The 22,581-nt window shown below is 44.3% G+C and overlaps 1 protein-coding gene across 9 annotated transcripts in view; it reads left to right on the top strand.

Moving 5' to 3' along the window:
* wscd2 (WSC domain containing 2) overlaps window positions 1-22,581 on the top strand; it is a 75,650-nt gene that overhangs the window by 18,723 nt on the left and 34,346 nt on the right. For all 9 annotated transcript variants that reach the window (XM_014161198.3, XM_045703161.2, XM_045703163.2 and 6 more), the window contains one exon: window positions 16,672-17,649. In XM_014161198.3, coding sequence (XP_014016673.1) covers window positions 17,253-17,649 — 397 coding nt within the window. In that variant the 5' untranslated portion in view covers window positions 16,672-17,252. The remainder of the gene's footprint in view (window positions 1-16,671; window positions 17,650-22,581) is intronic.

Below are 22,581 nucleotides of genomic sequence, written 5' to 3' on the forward strand. Positions count from 1 at the left end.
ATTAAATAGTAGGGTTTTGGGTACAGTATGTACAAAGCTGTATCAGATAGTATGGTTTTGGGTACAGTATGTACAAAGCTGTATTAGATAGTATGGTTGTGGGTACAGTATGTACAAAGCTGTATTATATAGTAGGGTTTTGGGTACAGTATGTACAAAGCTGTATTAGATAGTATGGTTTTGGGTACAGTATGTACAAGGTTGTATCAGGGATATGGTTTTGGGTACAATATGTACAAAGCTGTATTAGATAGTATGGTTTTGGGTAGATTATGTACAAAGCTGTATTAGATAGTATGGTTTTGGGTAAAGTATGAACAAAGCTGTATTAAATAGTATGGTTTTGGGTACAGTATGTACAAAGCTGTATTAGATAGTAGGGTTTTGGGTAAAGTATGAACAAAGCTGTATCAGATAGTATGGTTTTGGGTACAGTATGTACAAAGCTGTATTAAATAGTAGGGTTTTGGGTACAGTATGTACAAAGCTGTATTAGATAGTATCATTTTGGGTACACTTTGTACAAAGCTGTATTAGATAGTATGGTTTTGGGTACAGTATGTACAAAGCTGTATAAGATAGTATGGTTTTGGGTACAGTATGTACAAGGTTGTATCAGGGAGTATGGTTTTGGGTACAGTATGTACAAAGCTGTATCAGATAGTATGGTTTTGGGTACAGTATGTACAAAGCTGTATTAGATAGTAGGGTTTTGGGTACAGTATGTACAAAGCTGTATTAGATAGTATGGTTTTGGGTACAGTATGTACAAGGTTGTATCAGGGAGTATGGTTTTGGGCACAATATGTACAAAGCTATATTAGATAGTATGGTTTTGGGTACAGTATGTACAAAGCTGTATTAGATAGTATGGTTTTGGGTAGATTATGTACAAAGCTGTATTAGATAGTATGGTTTTGGGTAAAGTATGAACAAAGCTGTATTAAATAGTATGGTTTTGGGTACAGTATGTACAAAGCTGTATTAGATAGTATCATTTTGGGTACAGTATGTACAAGGTTGTATCAGGGAGTATGGTTTTGGGTACAGTATGTACAAAGCTGTATCAGATAGTATGGTTTTGGGTACAGTATGTACAAAGCTGTATCAGATAGTATGGTTTTGGGTACAGTATGTACACGGTTGTATCAGGGAGTATGGAACATGTTGAGTAATGAGGCTCTCACACTAAGTGAATTTGCTATCAAGGAAGTAATGGTAATTGAATATTTATTCCACAACAACAGGTCTCTCTCTCTCTCTCTCTCTCTCTCTCTGTCTGTCTGTCTGTCTGTCTGTCTGTCTGTCTGTCTGTCTGTCTGTCTGTCTGTCTGTCTGTCTGTCTGTCTGTCTGTCTGTCTGTCTGTCTGTCTGTCTGTCTGTCTGTCTGTCTGTCTGTCTGTCTGTCTGTCTGTCTGTCTGTCTGTCTGTCTGTCTGTCTGTCTGTCTGTCTGTCTGTCTGTCTGTCTGTCTGTCTGTCTGTCTGTCTGTCTGTCTGTCTGTCTGTCTGTCTGTCTGTCTTGCTGGTGAAAAGGAGCCAGTCTGCGGTGTCCTGTTTCAGGCATGCAGGCTTTACTTAGATGTTAATCTTTTCCTGGAATAGATTCAGATCTGAGTCAAGGGGCAGGAAGGCTGATGTGAGATATGGTGTAATGTAGGAGCTGGGAGAGAGTGGGAGCTGCCTCCCCCTCTCTGGCTAGGTTGAAAATATACAGGTTAAGACAATGTAATAATTCCATGCCGCAGGGTTAGAAAATAAACACATTGGACCAGCGCCGTTGATAACTACTAGCAGCGTTGCTAACTACTAGCCGCGTTACTAACTAGCATAGCCGGTCCCATTGTTGCAAAGAGTTAAAAGATATTAGAATCCTGTTGTCTTCATTTTTGTCATCTTCAACCTATCTCTCTGGCAGGCTCACTGATGTGGCTTCCTGTTCGGTCAATATGGAAAAAGTAGAGCCTTTGTGTTGATTTGTTAAGATGGGTCTCTACTATAACTACTGTAAAGTGTAAAGCCAGTCATTTGTTGGGAACCCTGCATTCGCCTTGTATACAGATATGTAATTAGATATTCAGACTGTTTTTAAAGGGCGTTTCAAATATATTTCTGAAGTGCTGCTGCAAATCGCTGCAATTGCCTTCATTTCCAAACACACATCCTCTCCTCCTCCTTGCCCTCTCTATATTTCCACAGACTAAACTCACTATGACCCAAAACAAACGTCTCTCCTTTCAATCACAGTGGACTGAATTTCATAGAATAACGTAGCTATAAGATTTATTTCGTAATTAAAGCCACGGGATGCTGCGAGTGGGAACGCTGGAACCAAGGAGAAGCGTTTCCACCGAGAGGAAAAATACAGATATTCTGTGGGCCCTGAATGATCGCTTTGTTCAGGCTGGTGAGTGGAAGACATCATTTCATCTCCCATTGACAGAGCTTCCCCATTCAGCAGTACTGCACATAATTACTTATTTTAGGGAGCCATCAGAGAGGGCCAATTCACTCAATTGTTTTTCAAATGTCTGTCTATGGCTACCGGACAGAGTGCTGGGTGGGCTGGGTGGAGAGACAGCGTGGGGGGCCAGAGGCTCAGAGGAGTTGAGGAATCTGAGGTATGGGTGACACATGGGTAAGGAGGACAGGATGACAGAACCTCCTCTGTTGGGCCCATCAATGGCTCCTTCTCTGGTTTTGGTTCCTCTCAAACTGTAAAGGTGAAGGGGCTGCTGCAATGTTTTATTCATTCTCACTGTCCCTCTCTCACTCACACTCGCTCCCTCTTTCTCTCTCTCTCACTCCTTTCTTCCTTCCCTCCCTCTCTCTCTAAAGCGGAAAGCTTCATGGATAGATTATGTTTTCACACAGCCTATTGTCCTGTGGAACAAAAAGAAAGCTGATTCAGCTTTTGTGGAAATGGTAGGTGGAACCTGTACAGTCCAATTTTGATTTGCTTAATTGCACCTCACTGCTCTTGGGCACTTTCCATAATCAAAGGAAAGCTATTATCCCTTTCCGCCCATTTCTTTGTACTCTGTAGTTTCCATGGCACCATATGCTCAGAAAATGGTTCTCATCACCAATGTAGTGACTCCATTACACCACACTCAGCTAAGGCTACTTTACAGGGCCAGTTGCTACAGTATAGGATTACATTATTTTTGGGTCTTTTATTTACCTCTTCTCTTTCACTGTAAAAAGGACACCAATGAGCTTAATGGTCCATTGAGTATTATAAGGATTACAATGAGCCTTTTCCCTGCCATCCATGAGCTTAATTTCTAAGCTTTATATGGCTGACCTAAAACACCATTATTGGGATCTGCCACTTCAATGCGTGACACTGTGTTAGAATTCACTTGTTTACAAATGTTCGAAATGTGATTTTGAATTATGCACCTCTTTATCTCCTGCTCTATACTGTACTGCCTTATTCACATCCTTCATTTTCCACCCGTCTTACATGTCTACTTTTGTTTTACTCCTTCCCTTGGTAGCAGTAAATAACATTTATTTGCTAACCTCACCAAGAAAGGTGTTGAATACTTTCACAGTCAGAACAGCACTGTATCTTCCACCCAATCTCTATAGGCAATATACTGTATCTCTCTCCCATAGACAGATGTTGACAATTATGGCTCATCTGAAGAGTTGTAGGTATTCAAACTATGACTGGTGTTAAATATATACACTGTCTGGCTGCTGTTCATTGTCTTGTGGTAATTGCAGCACTGCCTCCGGATAGTTTGTGAGACACAACGACAGCTAGTGTTAGACACTGTACCCTACTACAGCTAGTGTTAGACACTGTACCCTACTACAGCTAGTGTTAGACACTGTACCCTACTACAGCTAGTGTTAGACACTGTACCCTACTACAGCTAGTGTTAGACACTGTACCCTACTACAGCTAGTGTGAGATACTGTACCCTACTACAGCTAGTGTGAGATACTGTACCCTACTACAGCTAGTGTTAGACACTGTACCCTACTACAGCTAGTGTTAGACACTGTACCCTACTACAGCTAGTGTTAGACACTGTACCCTACTACAGCTAGTGTTAGACACTGTACCCTACTACAGCTAGTGTTAGACACTGTACCCTACTACAGCTAGTGTTAGACACTGTACCCTACTACAGCTAGTGTTAGACACTGTACCCTACTACAGCTAGTGTTAGACACTGTACCCTACTACAGCTAGTGTTAGCCACTGTACCCTACTACAGCTAGTGTTAGACACTGTACCCTACTACAGCTAGTGTTAGACACTGTACCCTACTACAGCTAGTGTGAGATACTGTACCCTACTACAGCTAGTGTTAGACACTGTACCCTACTACAGCTAGTGTTAGACACTGTACCCTACTACAGCTAGTGTTAGACACTGTACCCTACTACAGCTAGTGTTAGACACTGTACCCTACTACAGCTAGTGTTAGCCACTGTACCCTACTACAGCTAGTGTTAGACACTGTACCCTACTACAGCTAGTGTGAGACACTGTACCCTACTACAGCTAGTGTGAGATACTGTACCCTACTACAGCTAGTGTTAGACACTGTACCCTACTACAGCTAGTGTTAGACACTGTACCCTACTACAGCTAGTGTTAGACACTGTACCCTACTACAGCTAGTGTTAGACACTGTACCCTACTACAGCTAGTGTTAGACACTGTACCCTACTACAGCTAGTGTTAGACACTGTACCCTACTACAGCTAGTGTTAGACATTGTACCCTACTACAGCTAGTGTTAGACACTGTACCCTACTACTGCTAGTGTTAGACACTGTACCCTACTACAGCTAGTGTTAGACACTGTACCCTACTACAGCTAGTGTTAGCCACTGTACTCTACTACAGCTAGTGTTAGCCACTGTACCCTACTACAGCTACTGTTAGACACTGTACCCTACTACAGCTAGTGTTAGACACTGTACTCTACTACAGCTAGTGTTAGACACTGTACCCAACTACAGCTAGTGTGAGAACACTGTACCCTACTACAGCTAGTGTTAGACACTGTACCCTACTACTGCTAGTGTTAGACACTGTACCCTACTACAGCTAGTGTTAGACACTGTACCCTACTACAGCTAGTGTTAGCCACTGTACCCAAATACAACTGGTGTGCGACACATCTGTACAACTTCTGTCATGTCACTAACCTTAGTAAACAGTGTTTCATCAGTTGCCAGGGACAACATATTTCCTTGTGCTACTTTATGAGAGACTTATAGATAATAAAGGAGCACTAGTGATGTCAGCCTCTTTGTTAGCTTCAGAGGACCTTCAAACGACACAGGAAATGTCTGGGGATTGTCCCACACAGCCCCACTGATGAGCTTCCACAGCCTTTGAGTGGCTACCATTAATTAATTGTATTTGGAATTGAGCCAATCACTGAGGCCGGGCGGCACACTCTAGGATCAAACATGTGGTCTAATTAATATGGTTGGCATGAAGATGTGAAACCCTCGCCACACGCTGTGTGGCTGGCTACCACTGCACCACTGCCGGAGACACAGAGCAAACAGAGCGGCTCCCATGCTCTGGCCCCACTGCCCCTCAATACTTATATTGCCGGGACATCCTGGGCACAGCCGTTCTCAAGGCTCCAGTAACACTGAAAAGGCACCATTTGTGGTAATATGTAGAAAGAGCTGTGTCACTGAAGAACTAATCCTGGAATGGGTCTTCATTTTCAAACCTCAGTTAAAGCATTGTCTTGGGATACTGTATCAACAGATTCACGAAGTGCTTGGTTTAGGTGTTTTATGTAATTTTTGATATATATATATATATATATATATATATATATCTCAGCAAAAAAAGAAACATCCATTTTTCAGGACCCTGACTTTCAAAGATAATTCGTAAAAATCCAAATAACTTCACAGATCTTCATTATAAAGGGTTTAAACCCTGTTTCCCATGCTTGTTCAATGAACCATAAACAATTAATGAACATGCACCTGTGGAATGGTCGTTAAGACACTAACAGCTTACAGACAGTAGGCAATTAAGGTAACAGTTATGAAAACTTAGGACACTAAAGAGGCCTTTCTACTGACTCTGAAAAACACCAAAAGAAAGATGCCCACGGTCCCTGCTCATCTGCGTGAACGGGCCTTAGGCATGCCACAAGGATGCATGAGGACTGTAGATGTGGCCAGGGCAATAAATTGCAATGTCCGTACTGTGAGACGCCTAAGACAGCGCTACGGGGAGACAGGACGGACAGCTGATCATCCTCGCAGTGGCAGACCATATGTAACAACACCTGCACAGGATTGGTACATCCGAACATCACACCTGAGGGACAGGTACAGGATGGCAACAACAACTGCCCGAGTTACACCAGGAACACACAATCCCTCCATCAGTGCTCAGACTGTCCGCAATAGGCTGAGAGAGGTTGGACTGAGGGCTTGTAGGCCTGTTGTAAGGCAGGTCCTCACCAGACATCACCGGAAACATCGTCGCCTATGGGCACAAACCCACCGTCGCTGGACCAGACAGGACTGGCAAAAAGTGCTCTTCACTGACGAGTCGCGGTTTTATCTCACCAGGGGTGATGATCGGATTCACGTTTATCGTCGAAGGAATGAGCGTTACACCGAGGCCTGTACTCTGGAGCGGGATGGATTTGGAGGTGGAGGGTCCGTCATGGTCTGGGGCGGTGTGTCACAGCATCATCGGACTGAGCTTGTTGTCATTGCAGGCAATCTCAACGCTGTGCGTTACAGGGAAGACATCCTCCTCCCTCATGTGGTACCCTTCCTGCAGGCTCATCCTGACATGACCCTCCAGCATGACAATGCCACCAGCCATACTGCTCGTTCTGTGCGTGATTTCCTGCAAGACAGGAATGTCAGTGTTCTGCCATGGCCAGCGAAGAGCCCAGATCTCAATCCCATTGAGCACGTCTGGGACCTGTTGGATCGGAGGGTGAGGGCTAGGGCCATTCCCCCCAGAAATGTCCGGGAACTTACAGGTGCCTTGGTGGAAGAGTGGGGTAACATCTCACAGCAAGAACTGGCAAATCTGGTGCAGTCCATGAGGAGGAGATGCACTGCAGTACTTAATGCAGCTGGTGGCCACACCAGATACTGTAACTTTTTATTTTTACCCACCCCCCTTTGTTCAGGGACACGTTATTCAATTTCTGTTAGTTACAAGTCTGTGGAACTTGTTCAGTTTATGTCTCAGTTTTTGAATCTTGTTATGTTCATACAAATATTTACACATGTTTAGTTTGCTGAAGATAAACGCAGTTGACAGTGAGAGGACGTTTCTTTTTTTGCTGAGTGTGTATATATATAAGCGTTTACTCCTCCTTCGATGGTACTTTTACGATCTTCTGCTCACCAAATGACGATGCTTTAATGATCCCAAATGAAATCCAATGCATTGATCAAAAAATGGTAGCTTTAAAAAAAGGGTAGTTTTAACACTCAATCAGTGTAGTGCTCTTTAGAATATGGCTGATTTCCACAGGTGTCTGTGCTAGCATTACTATGAAGCAGCATCAGCCATGCACCCAAAGTGATTGAATGCACTATGAGAGTGGGAGGCAGGGGACGTGCAATCACTGCACTAGGTTCTAAAGTAAACATGGTCATTGTTATCACTGGGGGAGGGTTGAGGTCTTTAGTGTGATTTGGTTTGAGAGCCATGACTGATGCATACCGGCAGCTAGCAGGGTAAATATATCGGGAGAGGAGAGAGGAAAGAGGGGCCCCTGAGTAAAAGGGTTTGTCGTGCCTGTTTAACAGGAGATAATGCTTTTATCCAATTTAGTACCTGATGGACAATTATGGAATGTAGGGATAGATGGAGGTGGGCTTTATTCACATGCATATTTTCTTCACATGCACACAAACACACAGGCACACACGTATACACAGAGGCACTCACAAACAATTTCCTCTGTTGCATAGTGGTGCCAGAACACCTGACACCCTGTTGTTCTTGGCGATGGTAGTGCTGAATACTAGAGTGCTGTAGTAATCTGTCTGTGTCTATTCTCTATTATTGTTAATGACTGCTATCAGTTCTGCTAGCAGTCTCCTTGGACAATAAGGGGCCTTAAGGAGAGTTGGTCCCAAAATCCTCTCTATGGCCCCAGACAGTCCTCTCTATGGCCCCACACTAGCCCCTCTCCAGCCCCACACTGGCCCCTCGTCAGCCCCATACAGTCCTCTCGTCAGCCCCACACAGTTCTCTCGTCAGCCCCACACAGTCCTCTCGTCAGCCCCACACATTCCTCTCGTCAGCCCCACACATTCCTCTCGTCAGCCCCACACAGTTCTCTCGTCAGCCCCACACATTCCTCTCGTCAGCCCCACACACTCCTCTCGTCAGCCCCGCACAGTCCTCTCGTCAGCCCCGCACAGTCCTCTCGTCAGGCCCGCACAGTCCTCTCGTCAGGCCCGCACAGTCCTCTCGTCAGCCCCGCACAGTCCTCTCGTCAGGCCCGCACAGTCCTCTCGTCAGGCCCGCACAGTCCTCTCGTCAGCCCCGCACAGTCCTCTTGTCAGCCCCGCACAGTCCTCTCGTCAGCCCCGCACAGTCCTCTCGTCAGCCCCGCACAGTCCTCTCGTCAGCCCCGCACAGTCCTCTCGTCAAGCCCACACAGTCCTCTCGTCAAGCCCACACAGTCCTCTCGTCAAGCCCACACAGTCCTCTCGTCAAGCCCACACAGTCCTCTCGTCAAGCCCACACAGTTCTCTCATCAGCCCCACACAGTTCTCTCATCAGCCCCTGCTCAGCCATGTTATTATGCTGTTATCTCTGCTGTAGACCACAATCTCATGAGAGAGGAAAGCAGTCACAGCCAAGCCCAACACAAACAAGGGAGAGGATCGATTAAAATAAATACAACTCAGCTGTTGCCAACTGTTTCCAAAAATGCACCCTATTCCCTCCCTACAGTATATTTTGCATTGCTTTTGACAACGGCCCATAGGAGAGAGTTGCCTTTAGGGTACCATTTGAGATGCAGCCTTGGTCTAACTGTTTAAGAGCCTCTCCATGTTTCCCAAGAATTCAGGAGTGGAATAGGGTTCTTGGCAAAGAAAATACAAAATATCGGAAATTGGACACATATGTACTGTAAAGTCCAAGCCAAACCACATGTTTCATGTCGTAGTTGTTTGACCATGGGAGAATTTTATTTTCTGGGACTGATTTGTTTTATTTTATTGATGTACTGCACAACACAGTTCTCCAATTCCCTCTCATCAGAATGTCGTTCCTTACTAGGACATTTCCACATAATTTGTTTTCTTGGCATTGGAACATGATAATTTTGTAAAGACATTTATGGGAACAATGTGGGACTGTCCCTTCATGATGCATGAAATCATGAAAATAATATCTCGAGAAAGGTCTTTCTGTACGTGGTTTAAACGAAAGATAATCCAATAACCTTACATAGACAAATAAGGATAATGAATGAAAACAGATTTAATAAGTAGTTCCAATTGAATTATATTTAAGTGGTCTGTTTTATCCTCATCTGGGGCCAAATACATGGCATTTAAACAGGACTAACGCAGCCACCTCTCCAAAAGACAAACACTCTTCAGGCTGCTACTGCCTTTCTCCCTCGCCTTCTTTAACAGCTTTAACCACTCCACTCATCCACAAACAATGCTCACACTGCCACTCGAGCTACTATCTCTAAAACCCAATCCTGTCTCTAAAACCCAATACAATGTCTCTAAAACCCAATCCTGTCTCTTAAACCCAATACACTTTCTCTAAAACCTAGTGGAAGAAAACTGAATCCATCCAGTCATTCCAATCCATTTTGTATCTGCACAGTGGGGAAGCTATATGAGATTGGTAACTGAGTGTCATATGGGGAAGATATATAATAAGGTTGTGACAGAGCTGTCAGAAAGCCAGCAAAGTAGGACTGGGTAGGACAGGGTAGGACAGGGTAGGACAGACAGTAAGTGGTCAGGACAGGTAGTCCCAGTAGATTTGTTCCCTGAGTGAGGTTTCACAGAGGGAGGGGACTGCCGCCACGCTGCAGGATGGCTCTGTGCCTAGTGCTCAATGAGTCCCAGGGCAGATATCAAGTATATTTATGGAGTGTCCTGCAGCGCCATGGTCCACTGCACGTGCTGAGCTCAACGATTAACTCTGACATTTCTCCTCCAAGAATCCGCTCTGATTAAATATTTGCTGGCTCATTTAATATGAATGTGAATTAATGGCCAATCAGAGGGCTAGCGCCTGTCCTGTATGACTGATGGCTCAGCCATGACTTGGCTGACAGATTCGCCACTCTCACCACTAACCCCCTCCCCTCTCTCCTCCCCTAACCTCCTCAACTGCTCTCCACAAAAAGTCATGCTCCCATTTTTCTCAATCATTTCTGGATAATACTGGAGGAGGTTCAGAGTGCAGCAACAAGGGCCTCTTATAGCTCATATAAACATTGTAATTGTAAACAGAATGAGGACACCTGTCGCTCTCTGCCCCCTCCTATCTCTTCTGTCTCACTGGGCTCTACTTTCGGCTGGCGCTAAGGAGGCGCAAGTGTCAAACACACGTTTGCAATTTCGTCATGTAAAAACTGGCGCACTGGCATTTTCCAGCCCTAACGCCAGGCCCAGCAATTTATCTGTCTAACATCAGATCACTTGCGCTGAGGTGGGAGGGGTTGCAATATTTTTGGTGTGTCCTTAAAAACAAGTGCAAAAGTGACAATTTCATGCAGCGCTAATGAGAAGTTTTAATTCCCAGAAAAAGGTAACGCAGTTGATAATGGCATGGATTTTGAGAGGAGAAGCGCAGCCAGGGCGGGCTCTAGCCTTTAGCGGGCCCTAAACAATATTTGTTTGGGTTTTTTGCCCTCATGCTTTTTAAAATGTATTTTATTTTATTTAACCTTTATTTAACTAGGCAAGTCAGTTAAGAACAAATTCTTATTTACAATGACGGCCTACCCCTACCAAACCCGGACGACGCTGGGCCAATTGTGCGCCACCCCATGGGACTCCCAATCACGGCCGGATGTGATACAGCCTGGATTTTTTCATTATTCCCATACCTTATACTTCATTTCGCTTGTTTCAGAGTAGGCTATCCATCACCATTTTCAAAGAGCGCCCCTCATCCAATTAATAAAAAAGTGTGTTCCTCCAAACTATCCCATCCTATAATGCCATATCAACAGCAGATACATTTTTTTATTTTTTTTATCCGCTTCGCACATAGTCAACGATACAATTGACAGGAGTCTAGTATTTTGTAGACATAAAGACATTGAGGCCTACAGTACATGTGCACACAGTACCATGGAACAAGAGAAGCGATTTATGCACAGGAGCTAATTGGGGAGGATGGCTTGTGATAATGGCTGGAGCGGAATTCATGGAAGAGTATCAAATACATCAAACATGTTTTGATGCCATTCCATTTACTCCATTCCAGACATTATTATGAGCCGTTCTCCCCTCAACAGCCTCCACTGGATTTATGATATAATGCTTCTGACCAAATTCTATTTAGAAATATTGTTGTTAGTAAAGCAGATTGGTTCTTTTTCATTTAATTTGATAAAAAAATCGAACTTATTAGAAAGACTCAACATCCATGGGTTTATGGTGAGAAAGTACATTGCTCGAATGCATTGCAATTTTGTCTGCTATTTTTGGAGAAGGGCAAATATGATTTGTAAGATGGTTCCATGATGTTTACATTTGTGAGCAGTATAATGGTGAGTGGACATTCCCCCTTTCTCTTTATAGTGGATCTTTATCCAGCAATTGTGGTGCCTGTAACTGTATTTAGACAGACTGCAATTTACAGGCCTAACCCCTATATCAGTGCGAATGTTATAGCCTACATTTAACCATGTATTTTCATATTGAAGCAATGCAATTAGAACAATGTGGACTGTAAAAATGTTCAACATATTTGGCAAATATGGGGCAGGCTATTTAACGAACTAGGCTATAATGGACTAACATTCTAATTAAAGTTGATGACAGTGCAATACATAAAAGGCCATAAATACACAAAACACATATTTAGCTATGGAGGACGTTCTGATTGGCCAGTGAGGGGCCATGCCTCTACACACCATAACATGTTTATTAATAAAAACCCATCCCTTTTGCACCACCACCAGCTACTGTGCCAATAATTACATTTCTGAAAATAGCAAATATATTTCTAACACACCCCCGAACATATAACACTACTGCCAGCACTAAGATTTAACATTGCGTTAGGTTGTTGAAATAGAGCCCACTTTCGAAGCCATCTGTTTCAATGTCTACTTTTGAAGTCAGTGACCACTCTTAATAAAATAATTTGACCTTGTAAATTTAGAAATGCTCTTATCAAGTAAAGTTTGAAGTTCAATTTCATTTTTTCCATTACATGCTTCTAAATAATGAATAGGGTGATTGTCTGTGTGTCTGTGTGTGCCATAAAGTACCCGACTACGGCACCTGGTGGAGGTGTGGAGCACCAGTACCCTTAAAGCCCCAGTGCGATCAAAAACATGATTTGTTATGTGTTTTATATAGACTGTACTTCCAAGAGGTTGGATTAATACTGTGAAATTGTGAAAATTATGATAATGCCCTTAAGTGTAAGAGCGGTTTGAAAAGACCCCCTGAAATTTCAGGCTGTTTTGGTGGGATGGAGTTTTGGACTGCCTGGTGACATCACAAGGCGATAAATTACTTAATAGACCAATACACTTCAAACAGACATACATACACCCCCAGACACGACCACTATGGGTTTCTTCATAGTACCCAAACCAAAAACAGATTTCATGCATTACTCAGTTATGTATAGAGCCATGTCATTGTGGAATGCTCTGCCACCAGAGGTTACTCAGGCAAAAAGCAAGTTTAGCTTTATAAAACTATTGTCTCACAGCATCTCTCCTCTTTCTAAAGATCTACTTTAACTGTACTGTATATAAGAATGAATATGTATATATGAATAGTGTGTAAATAGTATTTTTGTTGTCTTATTTTATTTAAATTTGTATTTATTTTATTAATGTCTATAACTGTTCTGTACTTTGTCATGTATTGTATGTTTTATGTGGACCCCGGGAAGAGTAGCTGCTGCATGTGCAGTAGCTAATGGGGATCCTAATATACTAAACTAAACTAAACTCAGACCACTCCCAGACAGTCCTAGCAAAATTATTGATTTGAGAAATTTCCCTTTGCTAAGAATTGATTTTTGTTTCTTTTGGACCATTTTAATAGAAAACAATCACAGTAAGGTAAAATGTAAAAGTTGTAGTGACCAGTTGGGAACCAGAGTAACCATGAAACACAAGGAGGCAAGATTTAATAAAAAAGTAGGTAGGTTGGAAAATGTATAAAAAATTCTGTAGGCCACCCATATAAAGGGGTTAGGGTGAAATCAATTCCACAAAAGGGAAAAATTGTTTGTCATGTTTTAAAGGGTGGGTGAAATCGGGCAGCCTGCAAAGTCCACACCAATCCTTCTTTTACTCCTGCTCCTTCTAGTAGATAGAGCCCAGATCCGGCTCTTTCAAATGGTCCTGAGGCACAAAAAAACAGGGAACAGTAAATATGTCTCAACCAGAGGAGGCTGGTGGGATGAGCTATAGGAAGATGGGCTCATTGCAATTGCTGGAATTGTATAAATGGAACGAAGTCAAACATATGTGTGTTTGATACCAATCCATTTATTTCATTCCAGCCATTACAATGAGCCCGGTGTGTATAGACAGTATGGAGAGTACATGAATAGAAAAGGTGTGTACAGCAGTAGTTATATAGGATGAGCCATGAGTCATGACTAAAATACAGTAAATACATATAAAGTGGGTAAAAAAAACAATATGTAAACATTGTTAAAGTGACCAGTGTTCAATGTCTCTGTATACATGAGGCAGATTACCGGGCGATAGCCGGCTAGTGATGGATGTTCAGTCTGATGGTCTGGAGATAGAAACAGTTGTTCAGTGTCTCGGTCCTGCCTTTGATACACCTGTACTGGCTCCGTCTGCTAGATTGTAGCAGGGTGAACAGGCCGTGACTCGGGTGGCTGAGGTCCTTGATGATCTTCTTGAACTTCCTATGACACCGGGTGCTGTAGATGTCCTGGAGGGCAGGCAGTGTGCCCTCAGTGATGAGTTGGGCTGACTGCACCACTCTCTGGAGAGTCATGTGGTTGCGGGCAGTGCAGTTGCCGTATCAGGCAGTGATGCAGCCCAACACAATGCTCTAAATTGTGCAAGTTTGTGAAAGTTGCGCCCCATGTTCAGCCAGGGGTAAACAACAGACTGCTGCAACCTGATTGGCTAAACGCGATACGCAACATCTGGGACTAGCATTCCTAGGCTTAAGCCACTCTAGCATGGTGCTGTAAAATGGTGTTTTAGAAAGTAAGTGTGCATATTTTCCCAATTTATTTTTTGTCTTTGCCATTCAATCGAGATAAGGAGGAAATAGATGCCTTTGCAATCTGAATAGAGAATGTATTAGTTACGAACCGGCATACTGTACACTGCCTTTAAACGGTAAGATGAAACGACTCAATACTGCAATGTTGCCGGCCTTTGGACTAGTATTCCCTCCATAGTAACACTCCAATGTTGACAGTGATGCTCCTGTGAGTAAACAGTAAAACTTATGGTGGAATGTGCAATATTATGGCCTCGTTCTCGTTCCGCCTTCGTCATTTCATGACAGGTGCTTTGCGCGTGTGACCTGTAACATTCTGCCTCAGATGTGTACCCTTTATCTTTCTACCCAACCACCCATCAACAGGAGTGTTCTGCCACAGGCAGACAGACAGACAGACAGACAGACAGACAGACAGACAGACAGACAGACAGACAGACAGACAGACAGACAGACAGACAGACAGACAGACAGACAGACAGACAGACAGACAGACAGACAGACAGACAGACAGACAGACAGACAGACATTTTATTAAGGCCTGAGTCTGTAAGCTGCAGTGATGAAAAGCCAAAATCAGGCATGACAAAAGGTCCATTTATCTGAGCAGACGTGCTCCCAGTTTTAAGATAAACCCCCCCCCCCCCCCCCCGAAAACCTGCTCTGACCTCTACACCTTAATTCCACAAACCATCGGGTGTAACCACATGCCTTATAAGGACAATAGCATGACATAGGCTGCACTTCACTTCGACCATGTACTCACATTTCACTAACCTCATCACCCCAATGTTTCAGTCAAACACAACCAGGCCCTGCCTTGTCACTGAGGAACTATCATTCATACTGTGTGGACAGAGTTGGGACATGTGTGTGTCTAAACTTAATTTGACTTGAACTGATTCATGATTTATCTTGATACCAGAGCATAATATCTGAGTAAGTGATAGCGGTAAGCTAAATAAAGTCCATGTCAACAAACATATGCACTGTTCCTGGTTCCTCTCAGTCCTCATCAGCTTACAGAAAGACAGAGCTCAGAAGAGTCCCACTCATAATAACCCAGAGGTGCCTGGAGTGCGTCCCAAATAGCACCCTATTCCCTATAGTGCGCTACTTTTGAACCTAATGGGCCCTGGTCGAAGGTTGTGCAGTAAAAAGGTAATAGGGTGCCATTTTGGACACATTGCTGGTATTAATCTTGTGGTGTCTATCCACACCTGGATGTGATCCACTCCCCCAGGAGGGTCCTGGATCGTACCCAGACCACCACGGGGGTAATGCAGACAGGGAGATTGGGTTGTTCGGGGTTGCTGGGGGTTTCAGGTGACACAGGTGCTTTGTTAATTTGTCCTGAACCAGACAGCAAGGCACGGAGGCGAGTGTCACCATGGGGGTTCTGTAAAATTCCATGGGCCTCTGGACGGTGTTCTGTTACCAACTCGGTGTGAATCCCCTCCCAGCCAAGTGCCGCTGTGGCCCTGGACAGAACAGAACAGAGAGGCCTTTCACAGGGATAGAGAGGACCTGGGGAGTGGGCACTCAGCCGCTACAGCAGGGTTCCCCAACTGGCGGCCCGTGGGCCAAATTTGGCCCTCGCATGGTTTTATTTGGCCCCCCAAGTTTTCTGGGAAAAATAATAATAAATAAAATAAATAAATAAACACACCAGGAAATCAGCTCAAAGTTATTTTAATTTAAGACAAAGTATGTAGCCAGATCCTGATCTGAGAACACTGAAACAGAAAGAGAGACGAATGACAATCAAATATTTTCTCCAATTCAGCAACTCATACCATCCATAACGAAGAGGATGTTACGTATACTGCTAGACTCTATTGTTGGCCGTTTTTTATTACCTACTGAAACACCTTGATTAACAGAAATAGAACCAGTGGAGATGCTACAGGGTAGAACTCTTGTTTCCCCTCCCCATCCAATGTTCCCATTCCAGCTTCATTTAGCAGAGATAAAGAAGCCTGTAGAGCTCAGAGTTGGTTGGAACAGAGGACCACCCACATTGGGTTTATGAACTGAAGAAAACAACATCCACAGCCCAAGGATTTTCATCCACCCTAATGTGCTGTTTGCTACTGCTTCTGCCTTGATTGTGTTAAGCTTTAGTTTTTTTCTATACCTTCTGGTGCATGATGGTTGAGTGTTGCTGAGGAGGTGGGGAGGTGGTGTGTGTTGTAGGAGCCCACAGAGAGGATTAATGTGTCTTATTATACTTTCAGATGACGAGCCTCGACCTCCTTCACAGACCGTCACAGTGAATGGATGGACACACAAAGGCACAAGGATCTCAGCTCAGAGAATGAATTAAAGCCTCTTCCATCTGCACAGCGGGGGAAAGAGCCTCTGTGGAGCCGGGGAGGCACAAGCCAGAGGTCGATAGCGAGAGAAAAGTAATGCTGCTTCGGTGATTGTCTTTCTGTCTGAGCCACTCACCTTTCCTGCCATGGCCCTACCGTCAGCTCTCTGTCCTCCTGATGCTCTCTCAGTGGGAACGTAGAGAGACACACACTGGAGACACACTCTCCAGCTCCACACACACCCACTCACCTCCACGAGGAGTGTGGACAGACCTCATGCAGAGATCCCATACACACACACACTCAGGAGCACAACACACCTTTGTTGTATGTTTTAGCCTGATAGGTCATTATTTGTCCCTTCCCAGAATTGGATTGAGATTTTATATTGTGGCTCTCTCTCCTGTGTGATTGGACCTCTCAGTAGCTTTAGGGTTGTTGTCCTGCTGCTTTATGGTTGTGTCTCTCTGGGACGTTGTGACTGAGCGGCAGGTGGAGCCAGCATGGCTAGGCCTTTGCTGAAGATTCAGCGCTACTTCCGGAGGAAACCTGTGCGCTTCTTCTCCTTCATCCTCCTCTACCTGACAGCCGGGAGCCTGGTGTTCCTGCACTCTGGCTTCGTAGGGGACAACTCCACAGGGGCCAATGGGGGCCGGGACCCTCTGGTGGCGTCTGAGATGGGGAACAGGGTGGCCTCCTCAGACGGCCGGCGGGTAGGGATGATGGGAAGGGTGTTCAAGGAGAACCGCAGACCCACTCCGAGGAGGTATGGCCCTCCATGGATGAAAGGAGCTCCTGGGAAGGACAGCCATGACTGGAGGGCCCGGGGAGGAGACTACACAAGCAGCTGGAACCGCGCCCTCAAAGGACGCAACGCCAAAGATCTGGACGACGGACGGGGTGAGTTAACAGTTTATGTCGAGATGCACTAGTTGGATAGTACCTACATGGTTTGTACTGTTGGGACTCTTAACTTGATTTTACACATAACAATCAGTATCTCTTAAAAACACCACTGACTACAGTTAATTTTTGTTTATAGATAGCCTGAAGAAATAAACAGCCTGAAGAAATAAACTGTCAATTTGAGTGACTATCATACCTAAAGTTCACCTTGTGTATTCGCTGTTCATTATGGAATTATATTATATTCCATTATACACACAGACACATGTGGATAGGCACATACACATTCACACTCAGTTTTGCTCAAGGTTAAATTGCTTGGATATTGTGATTGTATATTTAAGAGGTAATTGGCACTTCAGGTGATGCCTCTCCAGAGCGATAAAGAGCCTGTGTGAACAGAGTGACTCCTCTCTCTCTCCCAGGGAGATCTAGAACCAGAGGCTTAGTTAGTTCAGTGGTCCCACCCACCCTGGTCCTCCTTAGCCACAGTCAGGCAATACCCACCAGCAGGCCATTAAGCATGGTTATTTGGGGGGATATTCAGAACGTACAGATTCATCTCACAGTGATAGCAGGTTTTCCCCAAATACGTTTACCCATATCATAGAGCTATCCCTAGCAACACCTTGTGTGACATTGTATATATTTACTAGGTACCCAGATGCCACAGACAAGTGACTTGGAACCAAACCACAAAATCAAAAAAAATATGTATAATAATAATTTGAGGATTGTCTCCATACCTGCCCACTAGGCTAATCCGGTCTGATGTTTGAAGGGCTCCAACTCCCAACAGAAGGTTTCTAAGTGTAGATCTTTGGTAAAATCCTACACCGCTTGTTTTCATTTGCCATATATAGCATGTCCATGGCAATTAACCTTTCCCAAAAAGAAAAAGAACTGCCTTGAGCTCTAGTAAAGTGATGGAGATTCATTTAGCCTGGGACTCTGCATGGCTGGCTGCTGTGAACAGCTGGCAGTGTCAGGAGTGCACAGCACAGCGCAGCACAGCACAGTGCCCTGATTCGCTCACATCTAATCATGTTATCCTCCACATTGATCTTTACACTTCCCATACTGGACAATAGAGTATATAGTAGAATTTATACCAGAGGACAGCAGTTAACTGTGTAATCATAGAAATATAATATTATCCTTCGTAGTACGAGGATAACTAGCTACTTATAGTAAGAATATGCATTAGAGAAATATGTATTACAAGCACAAGCACTTCCTGATTGGAATTGATTTGCACAGTGATTGTTTTTGTGAGATTCGAATGGGGAGAAGCACAAACATGCTTTATGTAATACATGTAATAGAGCTACAGATTAAAAGATCTCTACGTAGTATGTATAATAATAATAATAATAATAATAATAATAATTTGGTGGGTGCTTATATTTGTCCTATTTCACTCATGTACAAGTGTGTATTACATGCATGTGTGAATTGGAAATGTGCTTTTTTTCATATTGCAACTCCCCCTGAGACACACTCGGAGAGTGGGGTCACAAACAAGCTCAGCCATTATCAATGGCGACCCTGGAGCAATTAGGGTTAAATGCCTTGCTCAATGGCACATTGACAGATTGTTCACATTGGATTAGAACTAGCGGCCTTTCTGTTACTGGCACAACCCTCTAAGAGCTAGGCTACCTGCCGTCGTGATTAGTGCTTTCAAAGCAGTGCCGCTCCCTTTCATCCATGACTCTTCTGTCCCACAGTACCAGGCCCTTGTCATGTTCTCTTCAAGAGCAGCCACACCCAACCTGCTCCCCACTATAGACACACGCATGCACGCGCACACCTGCACACACACAGAGAAAACACACACACTGTCTGAAAAAAAACATGAAGCAAATACTGTCGTCCCCTGTATCCAACCTCCTCATCTACCCTGTTTTAAGGAATAATCCAGCAAGTGTATTGTTGTTATCCAGTACAGATTAATGCTATGTGTTGACATCCCTCATGAGGCCAGAGCATTACTGTACATATAACAAGATTATATGATCAGATAATAACATGATACGAGAGTGGAGACAGTAAGCTGATACTGTGGCGTCAAACTCAGAGAAGCAGATCATCCAAAGGACAGATTTCAGACCAAAGGACACATTTCCACTGGTCTAATGTCCATTGCTTGTGTTTCTTGGCCCAAGCAAGTCTTGTCTTCTTATTGGTGTCCGTTAGTAGTGGTTTCTTTGCAGCAAATCGACCATGAAGGCCTGATTCACGTAGTCTCCTCTGAACAGTTGATGTTGAGATGTGTCCTTTACTTGAACTCTGTGAAGCATTTATTTGGGCTGCAATTTCGGAGGTGCAGTTTACTCTAATGAACATATCCTCTGCAGCAGAGGTAACTTTGGGTTTTCCTTTCCTGTGGCGGTCCTCATGAGAGCAAGTTTCATCATAGCGCTTGATGGTTTTTGCGACTGCACTTGAAGAAACTTTCAAGGTTTTAGAAATGTTCCAAATTGATTGACCTTCATGTCTTAAAGTAACGATGGACTGTCATTTCTCTTTGCTTATTTGAGCTGGGTTTTTATTTTTTATTTTTTATTTAACCTTTATTTAACTAGACAATTTAGTTAAGAACACATTCTTATTTACAATGACGGCCTACCCCAGTCAAACCTGGATGACGCTGGGACAATTGTGCGCCGCCCTATGGGACTCTCAATCAAGGTTGGATGTTCTTGCCATAATATGGACTTGGTCTTTTACCAAATAGGTATACCACCCCTACATTCAGTATACCAGCCTACCTTGTCACAACACAACTGATTGGCTCAAACGCATTAAGAAGGAAAGAAATTCCATACATTTACTGGCCTTCTTTAGACTAGTTGAATATCTGGAATATCAGCATTCCTCTTTCTATTCTGGGTAGAGACAGTTTGCGCTGTTCTGTGAAGGGATTAGTACACAGCGTTGTACGAGATTTTCAGTTTCTTGGCAATTTTTCGCATGGAATAGCCTTCATTTCTCAGAACAAGAATAGACTGACGAGTTTCAGAAGAGAGTACTTTGTTTCTGGCCATTTTGAGCTTGTAATCGAACCCACAAATGCTGATGCTCCAGATACTCCACTAGTCCAAGATGGCGTAGCAGTGGGTTGTCTGTTTTGATTGTCTTGTCCCGTTCCTTGTAAATATCGTTTTTCTTCGTATATATTTTTATAATTTATCTCATTTTCTCATCAACGGACTGAACATACTCTCCTGCAACCGGCCTCATCCAATGTGGTATGGGTCTGCTATTTTTACACTTTTGAACCGGAACCCCCTTCAGTAGCTAGCCAGCTAACTAGCTACTAGCTAGTAGTTAGTTAGCCACTGCTAGCGGTCATCACCGTTAACTTGGACTGCCAGCCTCACCCCGGGCAACTCCTGGCAGCCTGCACAACGCGATATCTACCCAGATCATATCGGACTGCTTTTCTCTACCACATCTCCGGATTCCTACCGCAAGCTCTGAACCTTTTCAACTGGATCATTGCAGCTAGCTAGCTGCTATCCGAGTGGCTACTCCTGTCTAATGTCTCTGTCCCGACGCAAGCACCAGTTAGCCTGGAGCTAGCCTCGAACTAGGCCCATCTCCCGGCTAGCTGAAGAGATCCATCAAGCAATCCCTGGGCTTCAATTACCTCTTTTGCCAATTGTCCTGACCCTTTGCTGCCGACATGGAGCTCTGCCGATCCATCACGTCTGGTCTACCGACGTAACCGTCCGAGGGGGTTTCTGCCCTGAAGCAAGCACCAGTTAGCCTGGAGCTAGCCTGGAGCTAGGCCCTTCTCCCGGCTAGACTGAAGAAATCCATCAGATAATTACTGGGCTTCAATACCTCTTCTGCAAATTGGCCTGGACCCTTTGCTGCCGACATGGAGCCCCGCCGATCCATTACGACTGGTCTGCCGACATAACCGTCCGAGGGGGTTTCAACAGGCTCTCCCATTGCGACGTCCCCCTGAGGCCCATCTGCTAGCCTGCTGCTATCCCCGGCCTGCTAGCTCTCTGAATTGCCGTGCCTCCAGCTCGCCTAGCTACTCACTGGACCCTATGATCACTCGGCTACACATTCCTCTCCCTAATGTCAATATGCCTTGCCTAGTAATTTTTGTCTTCTTTCACTGTAGAGCCTCCAGCCCAGCTCAGTATGCCTTAGCTAGCCCTTATGTTCCACCCCCACATATGTGGTGACCGCACCTGGCTTAAATGGTGCCTCTAGAGACAAAACCTCTCTCATCACACTCAATGCCTAGGCTTACCTCCACTGTACTCACATCCCCTTGTTTGTACATTATGCCTTGAATCTATTCTTCCGCGCCCATAAACCTGCTCCTTTTACTCTCTGTCCCGAACACACTAGACGACCAGTTCTTTTAGCCTTTAACCGTACTCTTATCCTACTCCTCCTTTGCTCCTCTGGTGATGTAGAGATTAACCCAGGCCCTGCAGCCCCCAGCATCACTCCCATTCCCCAGGCGCTCTCATTTGTTGACTTCTGTAACCGTAAAAGCATTGGTTTCATGCATGTTAACATTAGAAGCCTCCTCCCTAAGTTTGTTTTATTCACTGATTTAGCACACTCCACTCTGAATCCTGGCTTAGGAAATTTCCATCCCTAACTATAACTTTTTCCGACAAGGTAGAACTGCCAAAGGGGGCGGAGTTGCAATCTACTGCAGAGATAGCCTGTAGAGTTTGGTCATACTATCCAGGTCTGCGCCCAAACAATTCTTGCTTGTACTTTTAAAAATCCACCTTTCCAGAAACAAGTCTCTCACCGTTGCCGCTTGTTATAGACCCCCCTCGGCCCCCGGTTGTGCCCTGGACACCATATGTGAATTGATCGCCCCCCATCTATCTTCAGAGCTCGTAATGTTAGGTGACCTAAACTGGGATATGCTTAACACCC

This window comes from Salmo salar, chromosome 20 (assembly GCF_965601325.2).
Source record: "Salmo salar chromosome 20, fSalSal1, whole genome shotgun sequence".
NCBI lineage: Eukaryota > Metazoa > Chordata > Actinopteri > Salmoniformes > Salmonidae > Salmo > Salmo salar.